The sequence below is a fragment of the Diadema antillarum genome, unplaced genomic scaffold, assembly GCF_040938485.1.
Source record: "Diadema antillarum isolate AM-2024a unplaced genomic scaffold, OU_Dant_1.0 seq00000131_RagTag, whole genome shotgun sequence".
NCBI lineage: Eukaryota > Metazoa > Echinodermata > Echinoidea > Diadematoida > Diadematidae > Diadema > Diadema antillarum.
This window is the reverse complement of record NW_027271209.1, coordinates 641,497-662,169: the sequence shown is the minus strand read 5'-3', so window position 1 is coordinate 662,169 and position 20,673 is coordinate 641,497. Positions and strand designations below refer to the sequence as shown.

The window sequence follows — 20,673 nt, the reverse complement described above, 5'->3', positions numbered from 1 at the left end:
TCAGATTCACAATAGGGCAGTTTTCTTATTTCTTTGTGCAAAATTTGTTGTTCTTGAATCACACATCTAAAATAGGATACATTTGAGCAATATACCTCCACATCTGAGATTTAAAGCTAATATGATTATAGGTCCATACAAATATTACCTGCATCTTCATTATCCTCATGATATCAGTAATATGTTAGTACATAGGTATGAAGGAATAAAGGCAGTAGATTTTTAGTGTTCCATCCCATAATGCACTACCCCAGTTATATCAAGACTTTAGAATATGTGGATGAAAGTCCTAAGGTGAAACATTCAAATGTTCACATAATTATAATCAGAAGAAAACATTACTTCGCAGTGGCTGTCTGGGTACCTTGCACCTACTGCAGAGTAAAATTATCACAAAGTATGACATTTAAAGCAGCATCACATGATAAAATTGAAATGTATGTCAACATTCCATGCCAGAGCAGAACATCGGTCCTCTCTGTGCTATATCATTTACCTTGCCTCCAGCACAGTTGAGCCAGTGCATTAATGACCATCTGATGGAAAGTGGCAGAGCAAGTCTTCCCTGCACAGGTTTTGGGAACCCCCGGGTCCCATCACATTCAAACTGCATGCAAAGGACATTGCAGCCATAATTACAGACACATGGCCTTTGTGCAGGGATTGTTGCAGCTTTAATAGCAGGTTTGGCAATACATCTGTGCCACCTCTCTGCCTATTTCTTCAGGAGCACAACTGCACCTACCGCCACGGCCGCAGTGGCCGCGGCTGCCGTGGCGGCGATCATCGACCCAGTCCCAAAGCTGGAGGCTCTGCCCCTCGAAGAATCATCATCGCCCATGGCCACATCCTTGGCGTCGGTATCGGACTTCACTCTCCTCTTACCAGCTCCGGCAGAGTCTGTTTGGCTCATCGTCACCTCCTGGTGGGCCGGCTGGACGCCCAGCTCGGCGGAATCTGCTTGGTCCCTGCCTCTTCCCGTCCCCGCCACTGAGCGGTGATGAGGGGTCAAGAACCCTGCCTGGTCTGTAAAGATGGGCGGGGAGGCCGGCATGGGTGATCGGTTGTGGAAGGGTGAGGGATTGCCTGATGAAATCTCTGACCACGTGTCACTGTCAATTTTGTCCAGATCGACCATGGTCATTGCATCCTGCAGAACCGGGGGGAAAAAGAAAAGAACGGATAGTAGTTTTTGTACTGACAAAGCACACATGCCCTGATGTAGACTTGGGACTTACTGCAGAAATATAGCAGCAAGGATAATAGTAATCATAGCAGCCTACAGTGCTAAAAGTTTTCATACCAAAGTAGCCATTGCCTAGTTTGCAAGCACAAACCCTTGTCAGTCATTATAGTAGTCTGTGCCAAAGCATCCCTTTTAGGGTCTTTACATGTATCATGCGCCCTGCACTGTAGCTACTCCCGACAAGATGGGAGCAGCTTCAGTACAAAGCCTAGGAGACAGGGCAAACAGTGCATGTAGGTTTTTGGCGCAGACTCCTTTAATACATCTAACAAGGGTTTGTATCTAGCCATTACAACTAGCTATTGCCTGTTAACCATAAAGTAGCAAATTGAACACACATTCCACACAGAACTTAGAGTCTGTCATCGACAGTTGAAACGGTAATCAAACAGGTGTGGGTTTCTTTGATGTTTGGCTTTTCTCTCATCTAATTGTGAGCTTCATTCAAAGTCATTTAACTGTTGTCTCAAAGAAGGGGAAATTCAAAAGTGAGAGAATGAAAAGGCATGTGAGAAAACAACAGAGATTGGCCCACAATTGCCTTGGATCTGAGCACACATCACAAAGTTTAAATCATCTGTCATAATACTACACAAGAGACAGGTCACTGGTACCAGGACAACACAGAAGCAATGTCCCAATAAAAAAAGGTCTGAAATTAGGGCTATGCTGTGCTAAGCATGCTAAACAACTAGTTAATGTGCTGTCTGGTTTTAAACTGTAAGCTACCGGTGAATGTGCCTTCACACACATAGTTTTCATGAATGATATTATGTTTTTCGATACCCATGGCTAATGCTTTGCTCTGTAATATTCTTCCTTTGGTACAATTAACTTTGAAAATAAAAAAAATATCTGATGAGAAATATGTCCTATTCAACCGCTGTATCCATTTCAGACAACAGAAATTAAGCTCCCTTCAAATTATCGTCATGGTTTTGTCTCTTCAAAGCAGAGTTCATGCTTTATGGGAATATCCGAGACCCCAGCAAAACGGTATCAACTGTGCCAATACTTACCCAACCACCTTGCTCAAGAATCGCCTGTGCTAGGTTCTCTTCTATGTATCTAGAAGCATAATCAGTCACCGCGGCAACTCCTCTGCTACCCTGGTGGAGGACGTTCACGGCCAGTTGTCGCGTGAATTTCATCATCACTGCTAACTGTGGAATGTCCCCAGAGGGAAAAATTTCACATCATGGAAGTATGTTACTTTCATTGAGCAGATTACAATAGAAGTAAAAGCACAAACATGTGTTATACGTAGCTCAGAAGGAAAGCAAAAAATTCATCGAACACTCATTGTACAACGTAGGAAGCAATCTTGATTATCTTACAATAAATCTTTTACTTTATTTGCTCCATGATGGGCATTCTCTTATGTCATGTGATTTTGATGATAGCGACGGGAGTGTGACACAGTTTGATTTTGCCCCTTTCAATATTTGGCCGCAGAATTCAGTTTTCATACTACTTGTTCATTCCTCATTGTGCTGTTTGTTAACACTTTAATTGTTTGTTGATTGAATAAAGGGTTTCATTTATTTACATGAGGGCGATGTTTGGTCATTCTTAACCCGTTCCTCCAAATATTCTCTGAGCACCTTCAATGCCCCAAAATGAGATTCTTTTAGCAGGCAACAAAGAACGGACATATTGCCACCTGTGCGAAAGCAGTCAAGTGGTACTTGAACCCCATGTCAACAGTCAACTATGTGCCATTGAACAATGGAAATATCAATTGGGCGCAAGGTATGAATAGAGCCTGGGCTTACAATCTCTTCTGTTATACACAAAAGAGGCACCTGAATGGGGTCAGTGAAATCAAATATCTACCGAGCTCAACCTTAATTGCTGATGTACATCTCTAGACAAGTTTTACAGCAAAACAAGCTCACACTACATTAGAGAAAAGGCAAATAATACTGCAATACATGCAGTTGTCATACAGAAAGAAACGGATACCGTTACACAAACTCTAATGTTTCTGTAACAGCCAATTTCCTGGGCAGCATAACACAAATTAACATGAATTTAGGCCACGAATGCAGGCACTCCTGTTTACATTTTGGGAGCCAGGCTTACCAGGTTCCCGTATACTAAGTATCAATTGACGCCATGGGAACCCGGTATACCAGGTTCCTGTAAGGAACGGGTTAAGTAAGCAATGATAGGAGACAATGCTGCATTTAACTCACAGCCATTGCATTGGCCCATGAAAAAAAAAAATACAGAAATCATTATTGGGGCAATTCCGCAGTTAGGTGGACATGACATGGATAAAAGAAATGTGCCTCTTTATCTTACTCTTTAATCTAGGTATCAACTAATGCCATGGATGTTCACCAATCATTAAGGTCTTTCAAATTCAGTAGATTTTATTTTTCGTATTTACTGATTTCGCGAGATCTAAAACCATCATTTAAAATGTACATGTGGGACTGGGGATGCTGAAATTCACTTAAATGCAAATTACAGTGGGTTTCTTTGAAATTTTTTCCTCAAAGTTTTGCTAAAGGGTAAAAGATGAATACATTTAAATACTCCAGAAGTCATGTGACATTTTGTCAATTACAAAAGGGTGAAATGACCTGCGGAATTACTCCAGACAAATGTAACGTTACTAACCGTAACGTTACTAACCATGCTTTTGGAGGTCTGGCTAAAAAATTATTGGTCGAACTGCTAAAAAAATTTGCGTGAACATTTGTCATGATGCAATAATTGAAATTAATGCAACACTTTGTTTGAAGTAACTTGAATTTTTGCACACTTTTTGTTACAAGACATTGATTTTTTTGTCATGTCCTTTTTTCGTAACGTTACTAACTAGCCCTTTAAGTTGCCATAGCAATTCTAATATTTATTGGACTGTATTCATTCTTTTCTGTATCATAAACCTGGGAGGAATGAACATGTTTTTGACATAATTTTGACTTGAAATTAATAAATGGTAATTTAGTAGTAAAAACAAATATCTAAATTTGTTCAAATGTAACGTTACTAACCGCGGAATTGCCCATTGGGTCTTTCATTATTTCAAACAATAATGGTAATAAATGGTAATTAATCCACTTAAAGGTAATCCATGCTAGGCCAAAGATGTTGTCCCAATAAAGGAAATGATTTCTAGTTTTGACATAGCTTGACAACCAAGAAACCTGCCTGATAAGGAAGTTTGTCTCCCTGTCATACCTCACCTACTTCTTGGATGGAGCTACCTTTGAGGCTGGATTATCAGGCACTCAATATGGCACTAGGGAGCACTATCATCCAGTGATTATGATATATCTTGGATTGAATCACATAACCATCAAGTCAGCTATAAAGCTTTCTATATCTTAGTGATCTCCAACCAATGATTCCATGATGTATATTAAGATCGCATAGAGATTCTTGTCTCCAATATACCCCTAGTCACCATTTTGGCATCATGCCTTCTTTGCTTACACCCCAGAACTTTGGAACTTTGGCAATTATTATCTGTTATTCTACATCACTTGATTCCTTCAACTTATGTCTGAAGCATAACCTGATTTTGAATTCTTGTACACATTGTTATAGCATTTTCATGACTGCATTCTATTCTATTTGTTTATTGTATTGTAGTATTATAGTTAAGTGTATGTATGTGTATATTTTATTTGAAAAATGCTTACAAACTTTTATACTAAGGTGTGCACAAAACTTAATTACTGTTTCATTAGTTTGTTTCATCTTAATGCTAAGAGGTAGTGAAATGTCTTTTTGATGTGTACTTCTAAGGCACTTCTGACCCGAGTCCCCAGAATTCTAGGCAGAATTGCTACTCTATGTAAGCTCCACCTGAAGAGGAGATGGATGTGACACGGGATATTCAAATCTGCTGAACTCAGTGTTCAGAAACTTGGTTGCTACAAAGGGCCTTCTGCCCTTTGAGTAAGATACATGTACAACCTCCAAAAAATTACTCATTTTGAAGATTCAGGTTCGAAGTAACAGTGAAATGGATAAGTACATACCAAGCCATCCTTATAACAAAGTGCTTTCTCTGATAATCTACAGTGCACCACATGACCCTAAGGAACTTGTGAGATCACACATTTAATAGTGAACCTGCTTGTGCAAGCCAACAGAAAAATGATGTCATGACATTCATACTACTGTGACTGAAATCATAATTTCAACAAAATTTGTGAAAATTTACCCTACCATTATTTTTCAATTTGTAGTCCAATGTAATTAAAACTTTTATTGGTTTTTAATTGTTTGATTTCAGTCAATTTCTTTACCTGATTCTATCCCTTGGACAGCAGACTTTACTTAGGCTAGATCTGAAAGTGTAGTTATGGAGCTGTGTGGAAGAGACTCTAAAAGGTAAAAAACTTACGTGATACCAGCCCGGCACGGTGTTCTTCACTAGACTCTTCATGGCACTCTTGAAGACACCATAGTTCATGGAGCCCTCGCCGTGACCCATGACCTGGTGGAAGGCCGTCTCCAGCTCGCCCTGGTGGTGCATCATGATGCAGTCTCCGATCTGCGCGATTCTCTCGGCGACCAGGGCCTCGCGACTGATTGCGCAGAGCACTGCCGACGAGTTCAGGCCCTCAGCCTGCATTTCTGTTTAATACCGTGAAAATCCATTGAATAAAAACGCATTACGCTCCTTGTGTTTGTTTGTTTCTTTGTGTGTTTGTTCGTTTGTTGTTTGGCAGTGTTTTGTGCTGTTATCTTCCCCAAGCTCTTTGAATTTCTACCGAGGATCAGGTTAGTTGATCATCTGATAGCAAAACAATTTGAAAATCCTCACACAAAAGTTTAACCTCTATAACTTTCATCTAAAGAGAGAGTACTTCGTAAATTTCGTCTATCTCACACTAAATCAACTGGGAATCCTTCAGGAGACATTTTAATAGATATCAAAACATAAAATATATCTTTCTTGGAAAATCACTAGAATTTTCAGATACATATGCATACCAGTGATCAATTCATTGTTCATGTCTTGAGAATAATGAGCTATATAGCCTTTACAGTGTTGCAGGACATGGTGTCAATTTTGCACTTACCTTTTTTGAACTGTGTCTCTAACTCTGACAGGACGAGTTTCATTCTGTCTTTTGTTCCTTCATCACAAAGTAAATCTTTACTCTTCCTTTTCTTTACCACCTTCCTTGGTCTGGGGGAGCCCGAATGCGCTGAAGACAGAAAAAGGGAGAAGATCGAAATCATAATATATCATTTAAACCCACTGAGGACGAGCTGATATTGCTACGATATAACACACATTTCCCATAGACACCTGCCCACATGTACCCAGAACTAGTCTTCAACAGGTTAAAAGACATAGAGAGCACTGACAAGATGTAATGGTGATTCACTATTCTGATTCCTCCCTCTTTGAAAAGGAAAATTAAACTTAAGTTATTTGAAATGCACATACACTGTATTCTTTCTTTTCTGTGTATAGAGGCAGCACACCAACAGTTGTCATACTGTACATTAACAGACTGGCAAATCATATACTTCTGTTGGCTCTAGATCAGACTATGTCCATTTCAAGCTTTCTCGCATGGATAGAATTAAGCATCAGTACAGTATGTCGATCACACATACGTTTTTTTGTATGCTGGTATGGTTTAGTAAATCTTTATGACCTAAACAATTTTGAGTGGATTGCTCACTTCTTTTAAGGAAATGAACAATTTCATTTCCAGGCAATTTCTCTAATCAGTGAACACCTTATAATTAAGATGGTATGAATGTACAATTCATATTCACGGCTCGATACTAACTTTTTCTCTGACAGGCCATTCGCACCACTAATGTCTTTAAATTGCAAACCTTGGTGCCCCCCCCCCCCAAAAAAAACAAGGAAAAGTAGAAATTACGCGGTGCGTAATATATGTCCCCGCCGGAAGTAGCATTTTGTAGCAAAATGTTCAATATAGGTAAAAAATCAAGGTCAAAGGTCAAAGAAGTCAAAGGTCAAAATTCTGTGTAAAAGTTTTGAAGCCCTCACCTAGTGCCATCACATAAAGCAAACGGAATCGAAATCGGGTTAGAAATGGCGAAGGAGTAGCATTTTGTAGCCAATGTACAATACAGGTCAAAAATCAAGGTCAAAGGTCAAAGAAGGCAAAGGTCAAAATTCTGTGTAGAAGTTTTGAAGCCCTCACCTAGTGCCATCACATAAAGCAAACGGAATCGAAATCGGGTTAGAAATGGCGAAGGAGTAGCATTTTGTAGCAAAATGTACAATATAGGTCAAAGGTCAAGGTCAAAGGTCACGACTGAAATTCTGTGTAGAAGTTTCAAAGCTCCCATGTAGTGCTATCATATAAAGCAAACAGAATCAAAATTGGCTCATAAATGACAGAGAAGTAGCAAATTGAAGATTTTGATCACACACGGACGCACACACGGACACACGGACGTACGGACACACGGACGGACACACGGACACACACACACGTACGGAGCCCGTTTCATAGTCCCCTGCTCGAACTCGTTCGGCGGGGACAAAAAATGTACTGGTCGTAAATAAATCTAACAATCCATTTTGAAACCTAGTTGCCTGATCGGGCCACCAATAGATAACCTTATTGGAAGTTTAGTGGCCAGACATCAATTTTTGGTGGCCCCTGGAATGGCCACCATTAATATCGAGCCCTGGTATATTGACATGACGTATCAATGTGCAGGTATTTAGACACATACAGCACTATATCCATCATTTACATCCATACTAGAACTCTCTAGTCTGAAAGGGGGATTTTCTCACTTCCAAGGCTGTCTCTTCATATAAAAAAAATGATCAAAATCTTTGTTATGTCTGCAAGCTAGATGTCAAGACTAAAGAAAGAAAAAAAAATATGCACTAGAGATACATGTATCAAAAACTATACATCCAATAGTCCATGGGAAATTTGACAAGCACATGTGTTTATTAACTAACATGAAGAAATTAATGGAAATCAGGACAAAAAGTAACTCAGAAAAAGTTGTCTTTTATTTCTAAAACTTAATTTGTTTCTTAGCTTCAAATACAGAGTATACCCAGTAACAGAGACCCTAGTAGCATGTAGGACCATGATACTCAGATTTGTCAAACTGGAAACATTGATAAAACGTGCCGTTCTATAGAGTATAGCTTGAACCGAGATTTAACTTTGGCACTCACGATATGATCAAAGTCCTCAATACTTCTGCAGTCATTATTTAAAAAAATGGTGGTACTTGCATTCCTAAGTATGCCACGAATATATTTATTTGACAAGTTAATGGGCATGCCCTGACCCACAAGGTTAGTGCAGAAAGTGCATTAATCAAATGCACTGATGTGGTAATGAAGTGCCTAGCTTCTCAAGACACTGCTACATATTGCAATGCCACTACCGCAACTTACAGATGGTTAAAGATGGAGGAGCACTGCTCCCTACAGATGGTGAGGATGATCCGGTGGTAGCATAGCTGGCTTGAGAGACATCTGGTAGAGCATCCGTCACCACGTCCTCGGAGATCAGCTTGAACCCTTCGCACGTGTCTTCACTGATCTTGGGTAGCAGCTGCGAGTCGTCCATGTGTGGTGGAGTATCCAGGTGGAGCGAGCGAGGCTGGGCGGCGGCCAGCTTTGGGAAGGATCGGCTCTGCGGCTCCGCCTCTGTCTCATTGCGGAAGGGAACTGCAACGGATGCTGCCACCAGCCGTCGGATTTGTCGGAAGTCTTCACTATCTCTGCTATCACTCTCTATACTGGATGAGGTTTCTATAGGAAAGATATTGGCAGTTTTATAAACAAAGATTTGAGTATTACCATTCGCTCATATTCACCTTCTAGGGAGGAAGATTTTGCAAGGAGTCCTGAAGTAGAACGGATTCTCTCTTAACATGGAAAACTTTAAGATTCTACATTATCAACTAGAACCATGTTGCTGTGAGTTTTTCAATGTGAAATTCCTCATTTTGACCTTTTGAGGGCAATTGATTTCCCTGTCATTCACCTAGCAGTTGGACACCACATGGTACAAATTGTACCTTGTGAGTTTGCTTTTCTTGTGTTCTGTTGTAGCAATGTTAAATTCTGTAGTGATTGGAAGTCAAATGAAATAATGCTGTTTGATTGGTTTTAACTGTGACTTGTCACAGGGTCAAATAATGTACAGATGTACATGTGTATTACTTATTCATGGCCATGTTTGGGTGATGAACTATTGACCACTGTTTCTCAGGACACAGCTTAGGCCAAATGTTAAGTAGTTACAGTTTGATTGTGTTGTAATGGTATACATGCAATAATAACCTATTCAATAACATAATATGTGATTGCCTCGCTCAAAACCCACAAAAAGGGGGCAAAATGAATAACCACTATTGTATATAATGGAAAAGAGTAAGTAAGTTCTATGCTTTAAATTGATATTTAACTAGGCAAAAATTGGCCAGTCCTACTTCAATCAAAAAAGTGATTGAAATGAGAGAAAATGGGGTGCAATTTCATAGAAAAGAGAGAAACGATCAAGCATGTAAAAACTTGGGTCACCCATGCATGCTTTGTAGAAGTTTCAATGCAGAAACAAATATTGTTGAGAAAAAAAACACACAAATACAGCAGAACATTCTCAATTTTGTTTTTGTTCTAAGTAGCCAAATTCTGATAGAAGGTAGAGAAAATATTACTCTCTCAGGTAAGAGAAACTTCAAAAAAAATTTAAAAAATGAGTCGGTTAACCGAAATGAAACTTTTTGGTCCATTACAGAGAATTCCAATCTGCGACCTTTCCAAGTTCAATAATACAGAGAATAAATGCAACATGTCATCTTCATAAAAAAACTGAACTGGCAGGAAAGTAAACCCATCAGGGAGCACCATAATTCTCACCTCTCGAATGCGAGCTGGCCTGGCTGCCCATTCCATAGCTGCTGCCCTCACTGTCTTCGTCATCAGCCTCACTCTCTTCTGAATCTCCTCCCATTTCTTCAAACTTTGGAAGGATGCCCAGATAGTTCAAGACCACGAATTTGGTCTCGTACTTAAACTCCTGTGGAGTTTCCACAGGATCTGCCATGTTGGGATGCTAAACCTTTTGAAGTATAAGAAGAAAGTTCTAGAATCTGAGGGACAGAGGTGGAGACAAAGAAATATATAAGTGATGAATATATCAGGAAACTCATATTGCTCTTAACTCAAATCTGTGTGAAGCTGTGAATAGTGACTATCCAGGAGTTTATGAAAGCAGCACCAACACTTCATCGCTAGAAGTCCCATACTACTGTTATGGGAATGACAAAGGACAATTCAGTTAATCTGTCTTGTGGCATCCGTTCAAGGAGGAGAATGAAATTCTATTAGATGAAAGGACAGGGTTATGACTTTCAAACTTTTCAGACCAAAAGGCAAACATCAAAAATCAAATGGAATCACTATAACATTGGAATACTGGGTCAACACAAATATTTGCAATGACTTTATATGTAAAAGATATCAAACATCTACAAATGTGACCCGCGACAACGGTTTCAGGCAAAAGTCGCAAGAGCAAATTCCCTCCTAGGCGGGGTACAAAGATTTTGACCATTATTTTTGTCGATTTAGGTTTTTTGCCGAAATCGAATCTTTGATATGTTTTCTACATCTACATTAAATTTCATAGCATAAGACTAAGTTTTTCCTATCGAAAATGGAATTTTAAACACCCTATGTTGGATCGCACTCGTCAGTTTCGAGCTTCTTTCGAACTCCGCGCCAATATCCCCAGCGTTGCTACGGCGCGGGGTCTCGCATGCGATTGGCTGGTGCGTCGCATACATTTACATAATTCGGCTTTCGAGACACCAGTTGCAGCGTTTGGGGAATGCTTTGTCCTCGCATGCACGATTACATGCTCCATTGTTCTTGCTATAGTGGTTTATATACGCTCGCTCTGTAGTGCGTGCTCTTCGTTTGGCTTTCTATCCAAACTATTCTACCGCAATGTTCTACAACGGAAGTGAAACAAAAATCATGTAGCATGACATAACCGTGTGAAAAGAAAACTAGATATTCTCAAACTTGTCTACTTGTACAAGTAGTAGAAATTATGACAGCATGAAGGTACTGGAGTAGATGACAGGAAAGGAGCGGTCACATGTGACTAATTATATTCAAATACTACACGTCAAGATCGCACCAAACTAACGAGTCGAGTTTGTTTGTTTGTTTGTTTTGATTTAATTAGCACCACCGAACAAAGCAACATATGCGTGTCTTGTAAAAACAACACAAACAGGAAGCGTGACCCCTGCCAGCACAAGCAATGTTCTGCCTTCAAAAGGGTTGCCAATGATATAGACAAATCAACCACAATGAAAACGCGATTTGTAAATGTATGGATTCGCCACCGCTCCTGTTACATGCACACGGTCATGGCGTGTGGATGCCATTGCGTAATGCGTGCACCACACACATGTAAACCATACGTGCAATTATCGTATTCGCCATCTTGAAAGACGTACTGTAAACAAACCCGAGCGAAACGCATTGTTTTTCGGATCCATGCGCTGAGCTCCGAGGAAGGTGCCCGGGAAATTTGACTCTCTCAGTGAGCCAATCAGAAGGCGATGTGGTTGCTAGAGGCGGAGCTTAACATCGATTGGCACCATCGTACGGATGGGTGATTCTCCCCTCGCATCGACGCTCGGACATAGTCTTTGAGAAAGAGGTGAATCTTCAAAGCCTGTTTTCTCGCAATTTTGTCAGGCTAACAACTTAAAAAGTGCATTTTATTTCTCTTGCTATGCCCACTTATGGTGCCGGAGAATACAAGTGTTTTATATCAATGCAAAGCTTAGGAAATGGGCAATGTGATTCAGTGAAAAAATGAATTTTCAACATTCCCGACTTTTGCCTGAAACCGTTGTCGCCGGTCACAAATATACCTGGCAAAAAAAGAAAGAAAAAAAAAGGGGACACTAACATTACTGTATGGTAACATGTATGACTGCATCTAATCATTTTCACGTACAAACATAGACATTGCAGCACAAACACAAGGCAACCAAATAGATAAGATATTAAAAAAGAGAGAAAATACTGTACTGTGAAATAACACAAGTTTACTTTAGAAAACTTGAACTTACTTATAAAGGATCAGCAACTACACTCATATTTTATTTACACTTGTCAGTTTCTGCAATGGCCTCTGTAGGCCTAGCATTTTATTACATTATTTATTATGCATCATTGGATTGCTAATGGGTCCAATAAATTAAGACTACCGGTACTTAAATGATTAAAGATTTCTAATATTAATACATAAATGTGAACTATCATCATTAAACTCCTTATGTGCCATGCCATGTTCGCACACTAGTTGACGGTGTGCCTAGTTTGCATATTTAGCTCTAATGCACAAGACCAATCGCCAAATGCCACAGTACAATAAAGCGTTTTTTGCAATTCCATTCCTGTCACATGTGTAGCTATTGACCAGCAAAGGGGTGTTCCCTACTACTGACTAGTACTGGATCCGACAAGATAGTACATTGATTCTAAGTTGTCTTATTTGCGTTATCTCTGAGTTCTCAACATTAATGATTAAGTCATCCTCCCTTCCACAGCAGGCACAAGCGACTAAATTTCACTTTCACTCAGGATCGAGAATATCTTTTAATAATCTCGTAAGACTCAACAAACATTAATTTCAACACAGTCAATACTATCAATACATACAATGTAGGGGCAAGCATGGTGTCACCGGACACCATGGTATTACCGGACACGCACATTTTTGCGTACTAATGACATTCTGTACGCGCGAGACTTCGTAGATTAGCCTCACAGAACTTTGTGTGGACCGAAATCGCAAAAAACGCCACATAAAAATGTAAAAACACGAAAAAATTCACATTTTACCTCAAATTTATAGTTGAGTGACCCGCACCTCGTTTATAGTTAATATTTATGCATGTTTGAATCACATTTCGCGACTGAAATTCTATGAAATCCCACTCACATACAGGAAAAATGCTGAAGATTCTATAAGAACCAAAAGTTCACTGATCAATATCGGAAAAATTGTAGCTATCGTCCTCAAACGCGAACGATGCGGAATAGTTGTGCGCTAAGGGGCAAGCAACTCATCACCCGCGCGTGCAGCTCCCATAGACAAAGCACGTATACTCTAACCAGTTGTCGATCTCTCACAAGGTTTTATTGCGTGAACTGTTCGAAATGGTCAAGACAGACATTTTACTGTAAAATACGAAATTTGAGCTTCATTTGCAGATTTTTTTTTGTGTGTCATCCACTCGGTGAGAATGTGTACGGTGATTTGTGGGATGAATTGTGATTCTGGTGCAAGGATTAGGTGAGAAAGACCTCGATTATTCGATTACGAAAATAGCGTCCGGTAATACAATGCGATTTGCACGGCGCAAAAAACCACTATTTTTAGAGGGGTATGTTTGAAGCATATTTTCTAAAAACTGGAACGAAGAAATGACGTAAGTTGGCTGAATTCGTAATTTCCATGAGTCTGTGAATAAGTGGTGTTGTTTTTAGCCGAAATTTCATTCTATGAGTACGGAATTCAAAGCCACAAAGAAAAGCGTCCGGTAATAGGATGTTCCACCCTACAACTGGTGGCCGAGGTAATTTCAACACGCTACAAACGTATACTTTATCACAGACTTCTTGATCTGTTTTTCTCATCACACTTCCTGGTTCAACAACAATTAGAATAAGCAATGTAGTTTAGATTGTGAATGGACTGATAGATGCGTCATCGTCACAAGTTACAGCGGCAAGTACCCTTCACATAACCAATAACTTCTTCTTCTTCTTCTTTGTTTGAATTCCTCCAGTCAGGAGAACTGCTAAAGTTGCAGAGTGAGGTCGAGAATGAATAGTCACAAGGTCACAGGATAACAACAGGCTAACAACGGGATAACAGTTAATAGAACTACATAGCTGTGCGTTTGTTATGTATGTCGAAAAGAAAGCTCAGAGATGCATTATGAAACAGAGAGGGGTTTTTCCAGTCAGAGAGGGAGATAGTGGAGTTGCAGCAGGATCCAAGAAGAGTGAGTCTCGTGAAGCATTCGGGTGGTGTTGCAGTTTTGGTGAGGTGTGTTTTCCATTGCTTTGGCCACTTGGTGAGGAAGCTGTCTCTAAGGGTTTGGTACAGTGAGCATTTGCCCACCAGGTGGGTCACTGTTTCATCAGTGTAGCCACAGAGGCATCCTGGGCTTGTTTTGCTCCTTATGGTGTGAAGGCGAGAGTTGGTTGGGTATACCCCGCTGAGCAGTTGGGCTTTGACTGGTATTGCTGGTCGGAGATGTTGTAAGGGAATGATGGAGGGAAGGAGATTGTGTTCATGACTCAGGACAGTAGAGAGTAGGTGTAGTGATGGTTTTGTGCTGACTGCATTCCTGGTGATGTCTGTGCGATGCTCTTCTACGGCACCTCTCACCATTGATTTCCAGGTGTGTGGAGGAGGTGGTGAAGTGAGGAGTTCATCGATGGAGGGGAGTTCATACACAGAGAGCTTGGTTTTGAGGTCCTTTACAGTGCGACTAGAAGGTACCTGGCAGATGGCAGCAGGCGCGTATGGGACTGTACGAGTCAAGCGCCGATTGCAGAAACTAAACTGGAACTACCATCATCAATACTTCCTCCTGGTTTAAAACTACCGTGACATGCTGCAAAATAACTAATGGTAAATATTGCAAATGAATGCACCATCTTTTCCAGCCTTGTATACTTACATTTTCTCCTCAATGAAACGACCGCCCTTTTCGTTTTTCCTTACATGAGATCACTGTCACTCCACATCTCTTCATCTGTTCATACAAGTTCATACAAGTCTCTCTGTGTACCATACCACTGATATACATGATTCGATGACAGTTTGTACACTCATCACCAATGTGTGGAAACACACAGTTCTCTGTGGACTTCCCCCGATACCTCGAAACCGGGTACTTGTATATTATTGCACCATGGCAGGAACCGCGTTTTTCTGGGGCCGTATTCTGAGAGCTTATTAAGTGTCTGATTAGCACTTAATTACCGAATTGGTATTCTGAGAGCATGATTAAGTAGGGGGTAAATTAACTACCATAGCAACAAGCGTTTTGGCGGGAAGGACCTACGCGTTTGCGCGTATCAATGCGCGTGCACCTCTGAGAGGACTTAATCACAGAGTTAATTACGAATCGGTATTCTGAGGGTATAATTAAGTATGAAAGTTAATGAAAAACTTAATGATACCAAAGAGTGTCATTAACTACTCCGATATCACCCAATACATCGTGTTTTCTCTGCCGCAACGATGCTTACCGTCTTCGGTAACCGACGAGCGGTTGAATGTTGTTATCGTGGTATCCGTAGAATTCAGAGAAAAAAAGAAATATAGCCGATCTTCGAGGAATTTTGTCATTTTATGTGAGCAAAGAGGTTGAGATCTTCGCATGCGTAGGTGAGGGGTTAATCAAATGCCGGAGTGTGCGCACGGAGCTCTTGGGTTGTAATTACAGGGGCTGTGGAGGAGCGCGCATTGAGGGCATATTTGCGCGTGTAATCATCATTTTGGCTTCTAACAACGCGTCTGATTGGATGGAATAACAATTAGATGGGAGGGACCTAAGATAATTACAGGGGACTTAATCATACCTTAATTACGTCCTCAGAATACCGATTTTGCCCATGATTAAGGGCCTATTAACTTCACGACTTACCCTTACAAAAAAGAACCATGGTTTTACCATGGTAATACCATGGTATGGTAATGAACCATGGAAACCTGGTAATTTTGCCCTGGTAAAACCATGGTACGTTACCATGGTATTACCATGGCAAAATACCATGGTATTACTGCTCTTACCATGTACCATGGTATATTACCATGGTATTACTGTGCTTACCAAATACCATGATACCGGTACCATGGTACAATACCATGGTATTTCTGAGGTGATTTTACCATGGTATTACCATGGTATTACCCTGGTATTACCATGGTATTTACAATTTGAAAAGAAAAATAACATTAATGGTCGTGTATTTACAGCATGCAGTACTAGTATGTTACCTACATAACCTGACCTCGAATCACATACACCTGTTTCTACACTATTGTACAAGACCTACATCCTAATCTATACAGGTCTACCTATCTGTATACCTAGAGTATACATCCTATTCCTAGATACATTGCTAGTGTATCAGTTCTTTATATATGGGCTGATATCTGAAAAGGTTTAAGGCATGGTTACTAACTACATGTCATGCATAATATTAGTCCTATCAAAATATGAATATGCATTGTTATAACACAAGTTAAAACAGTTGGTAACAAAAGAGAAATTTCCCAACATACTTCAAAGTTTAAACCCAGAATATATACTTTGGGTTTTTATGTCTTTTATCTATTTTCTCACCTTTTGCATGTTAGATGCTCTCTCATGAATATTCATGAGCGATACAGAAACCAAGTCAAAACATGGTTCGTGCAACTTGAATCAACTTGTGTTACATTTTCCAGTTGGGTTAATGAGGTTTAAACTGCATGGGAAGAAGTCAGTTCTTGGTACCATGGATATATTAGTACTAACCGGGTGTTTGCACTCACCCACACCCCCCCCCCCCACACACACACACACACAAGCACACACATACACACATACACACACTACACACATTCACACATATACTAAATACAGGCTGTAGTACATTTATTACATGAACATACCGGTATAATATTTTGGGTCGTACTTGGAATTTGTATGAGATAACACACAATGTGAATTAGTTCCAAAACTTTGCTTATCTTTAACGGGCCAGGCTTATTTGGCTATAAATGCTAAAAATTGCATTTTGGGAGGGAATTTCGCCTCCCCCCCCCCCCCCCCCTCCACAAGATCTCGACCATTAGTATTTCGATCGTAGCGAAATTTGGCCCAAGTTACAACCACATTGTAATCTACAAAATTATGTGTTATATATCTTATAATATTTTTTTTATTGTCAATTTCTAATTTTAATTCATCAATTAATTATTTGTGCAAATTAGGCCCATCATCTTATTTTAGCCTAATTAAAAGCATTAAGAGTCTATTTCTTAATCATTTGTAAGTCTGTTTTTACATGTTTAAAGACCATGCATCAGACATTAAAGGACTTCCAAAAGCCAATTTATTATGTATATGATTTTTTTTTTAGTTTCAAATGTATTTCTTTGTTTTTTTTATTGTTTCCTTTGTTTTCTTATGAGATTCTCATTGACCACTTTTATACCATAATTAGCATAAGATCAATCAATCGCAGTGATTAATGTTACAGCAGTGATAGCTCCAGGGGGCCCCTTCTTTAATTTTTGATAAGATAAAAATAAATAAATAAAAAGAAAACAAAATGAAAATGGGCGTGTCTGCCCCCTTTAATTGCGGACGTGGCACCATGACAGATCCCTCCCCCATCCCCACCCCCACCCCATTTACGGAATTCCTGGATCTGCTCCGATAAAGAATAGTCAGATTTTTAAAGAGTTTCTTTGTTGCTGTTTTCAATCAATCTTTGTGTCGATTTTTTTTTTCAATCGGAGAAGGGACCGTACTTCACAAGCTTTGTCTTTTTAGTGGGTCCCTGCTTTTTTCACACAATGCATATTTCATTTATTTCACTTTTGTTACCTCAGCAACCACTGCATTGTACCCCTACTTTAGGTTTTCAATTATTGCTTTCTCTGTACAAATTACATGCATTCTACTTTCATTGAAGAAAGCGAGATTTATGTTCACCAAATAGAGATTATTTTGCTGTGGAAAAAACAACAATGAATTTGAAGTTGAACTTGAAAAAAAGTCAGGAAAATGTCTCATGACAGGGTCTCTTCCATCGCAGACTCGAAACATCGAGGGTGGATTCCGCCCTTCCCTCTCCTGCCACGTCCCTTAGAGTTTAAGGGGTTTACCTTTAGAATCGGTTGATATATATTTTGATTTTTCCCATTCGTTGCAAGTATACTCATAATGGTCCAATAGTTTTGACTGTAATGTATTGGTACGTTTATAATCGTTTAAAAAGTGGAATCAATTGGTAAAACTGCCAGATTTGATGAACTTCCCCAGTCATGCCAGTTTGATACATTACCCGGCTGGGTTCTACTAACTGTTACAGCCTAAACTTTATCAAAGTGCATGTAGGTTAAATCTGCATTGCTTTGAAGTTGAATAAATCTATCAGTTGTGTCAAGTCATTTGCAACAGGTATACAAGAGCCTGGTTCAAAAAAGTTGAATCTGCTGGAATCATGGAGTTGATGTTTTAGTATGCCAGTTCTTACTGGTAAATCTGCCAGTTGTGTCCAGTCGATTCAACCTGCACCAAATTGGTCCAATTTTTTCGGGGTCATCCCACAAGTCATACGGCCCACAAGCTCGACATTGCATCATGGGGCTTATTGTAAAAGTGTCGTGGGCCTTATTTACCTAGTGTCGCAGTCATGTGGGCCTTGTTCGCTAGGTGTCAAATTCATGGGTTGTTTGTTTTGTTGGCTGTATGATTTGTGGGTGTCGAACTCGAATGTGCACTCATTGTTTCTACTGTAATCAACTGGTTGTTGTATGCCATTTCACACAATTTCTTTCAAGTGGATCATCAACTGAAAAATCTGCTTGTTGTGTCCAGTTGATCCCACTTTGTCTAAGGGCATACTTTGGTCTATTTCTTCCTACTGAAATCAACCAATAGGCTTTAATGTTCCAGTTTACACAATAGATCTAATTTTTTTAATCTGTCATTTTCATTAGAACAGTTCAACTGTTAGTGGTATGGCAGGGCCCTGTGGTATAGAGCAGCGACAACACTGGAGAGGCTCTCCTGGATAAGACCTTATTATTATTATTATTATTATTATTATTATTATTATTATTATTATTATCATCATCATCATCATTATTATCACCAGTACCACTATGCTACTACTATTAGGTATGTTGTTATTACACACATGTAACTCACTCATCACAGTTTGATCCATTTGTTCAAACTGGAGTCATCTATGTTTTCTCAGTGTACCAGTCCATTCCATCGCTTTCAAGTGGAATCAACTGGTAAATCTGCCAGTTGTGTCTAGTCAAGTTCAATACAATTATTGTATCTATACAGGAATCGGGTAGTTGATATTTCAGTATGACACTTTATTCCGTTTCTTGCAATTGGAATCCAGTGGTGAATCTGTAGGTTATGTCAATGAATTCTAATTGGTAGACAATTGCCTAGTTTATTTCCTTTGTTTCAGTCTGTCAGTTGGAATGAAATGTTAGTTTGGAGTCAACTTGTCTAAGTGGAGTCAACTAGTGAGTCTGCCAGTTGAACGACATGTTTTCCAGTTGGTACAAATAAAACTTCATAATCAATGATTTAGAGCCAGGCCATAATATTCAGCTGGAATTGATTGGGTTTTTTTTTTTCAGAGTGTGCCAGCTCATTCAATTTAGTGTCAGCTGGAATGGCGTGAGTTGGTATTAATTTTCATCTTTAATTCTATGGTAATTCACACCATGGTAATGTGAACGAGTATCGGCCTACTTCCAGTTTGCAACTATTTGAACAAGTTGGGTCAAACGGATAGCTATAATGGGACCATTTTTTCCTTGTGATACCAGTAGAGAATGTACCTTTTTTCGTCATTATTTGACATTTAAAAGGAGTATACAGTACTGGATGAGATGAGGATTCAGCTTGTAACATTTTGCGAGATATTTAGAAACCACTCTTTGAAATGATAAAGAGCAGAAGAGGACTCAAACGTTTATTTAATGAAAACAGGCTGAGAAATGACTGAGATATCTAAAAACAAATTAAAACAAAGAGCTCCTAATGAAAGATGGGGCCTGTCAATTTCATTTTTATCTTTTTTTTTTGGGGGGGGGGTTGGTAATCTCAGCCATTTCAAGACGAATTTTCTTCAAAACGTTGAATCCTTCTTGAAATTACAGCTGTATATGCTCTTTCATACACTTTATTTCATGAGAGGTTTATCATCTAACAGAAAAAAATAAGTTGTAAATCTGAATCCTCATCTCAACCAGTACCTACTGTACAGTCCCTTTCAGCTATAAGAATATCATAATTGATATGTTGTTGTTGAACCATGGTATCACCATGGCTATTTTTGTGTACCCTTAGAAATACAGAAGATGACAAAAAGACTATGGTTATATATGCTGCGGTACGATTAAAGACCCTGTGGTTGTAGTACATGGTATGATGGTTATCATATGGTATCTCCGTGGTTATTCTATGGTACAAGTAGGCCTAGTAGTGCCAGAACCGTGCCATGGTATGATGGTTATTACATGGTATATCCATGGTTAATTAGTGCAGCGATACTGGGGAAATTCCTTATATACCATGGTTATTTCATGGTACAAGTGGTAATACCGTGGTGATGCCATGGTATG

General features: G+C 39.5%; 1 protein-coding gene across 1 annotated transcript; it reads right to left on the bottom strand.

The window, feature by feature from the left end:
- Positions 1 to 261: 261 nt before the first annotated feature.
- LOC139727460 (uncharacterized) lies at positions 262 to 10,313 on the bottom strand. Its single transcript, XM_071638433.1, has 6 exons — positions 10,110 to 10,313; positions 8,637 to 8,996; positions 6,298 to 6,426; positions 5,616 to 5,848; positions 2,266 to 2,409; positions 262 to 1,150 (listed from the first exon to the last, which is right to left on the bottom strand). Exons 1-6 carry the CDS (start codon positions 10,294 to 10,296, stop codon positions 716 to 718), a joined length of 1,488 nt encoding a protein of 495 aa, XP_071494534.1. The 5' UTR covers positions 10,297 to 10,313; the 3' UTR covers positions 262 to 715.
- Between the last annotated feature and the right edge of the window lie 10,360 nt (positions 10,314 to 20,673).

Coding starts and splice junctions, on each gene's coding strand:
- LOC139727460 (XM_071638433.1), bottom strand. CDS start 10,296: ATGGCAGATCCTGTGGAAACTCCACAGGAGTTTAAGTACGAGACCAAA. Junction 8,997..10,109: donor GGCCAGCTCGCATTCGAGAG/GTGAGAATTATG, acceptor TCTTTCCTATAG/AAACCTCATCCAGTATAGAG. Junction 2,410..5,615: donor CCGTGCCGGGCTGGTATCAC/GTAAGTTTTTTA, acceptor GACATTCCACAG/TTAGCAGTGATGATGAAATT.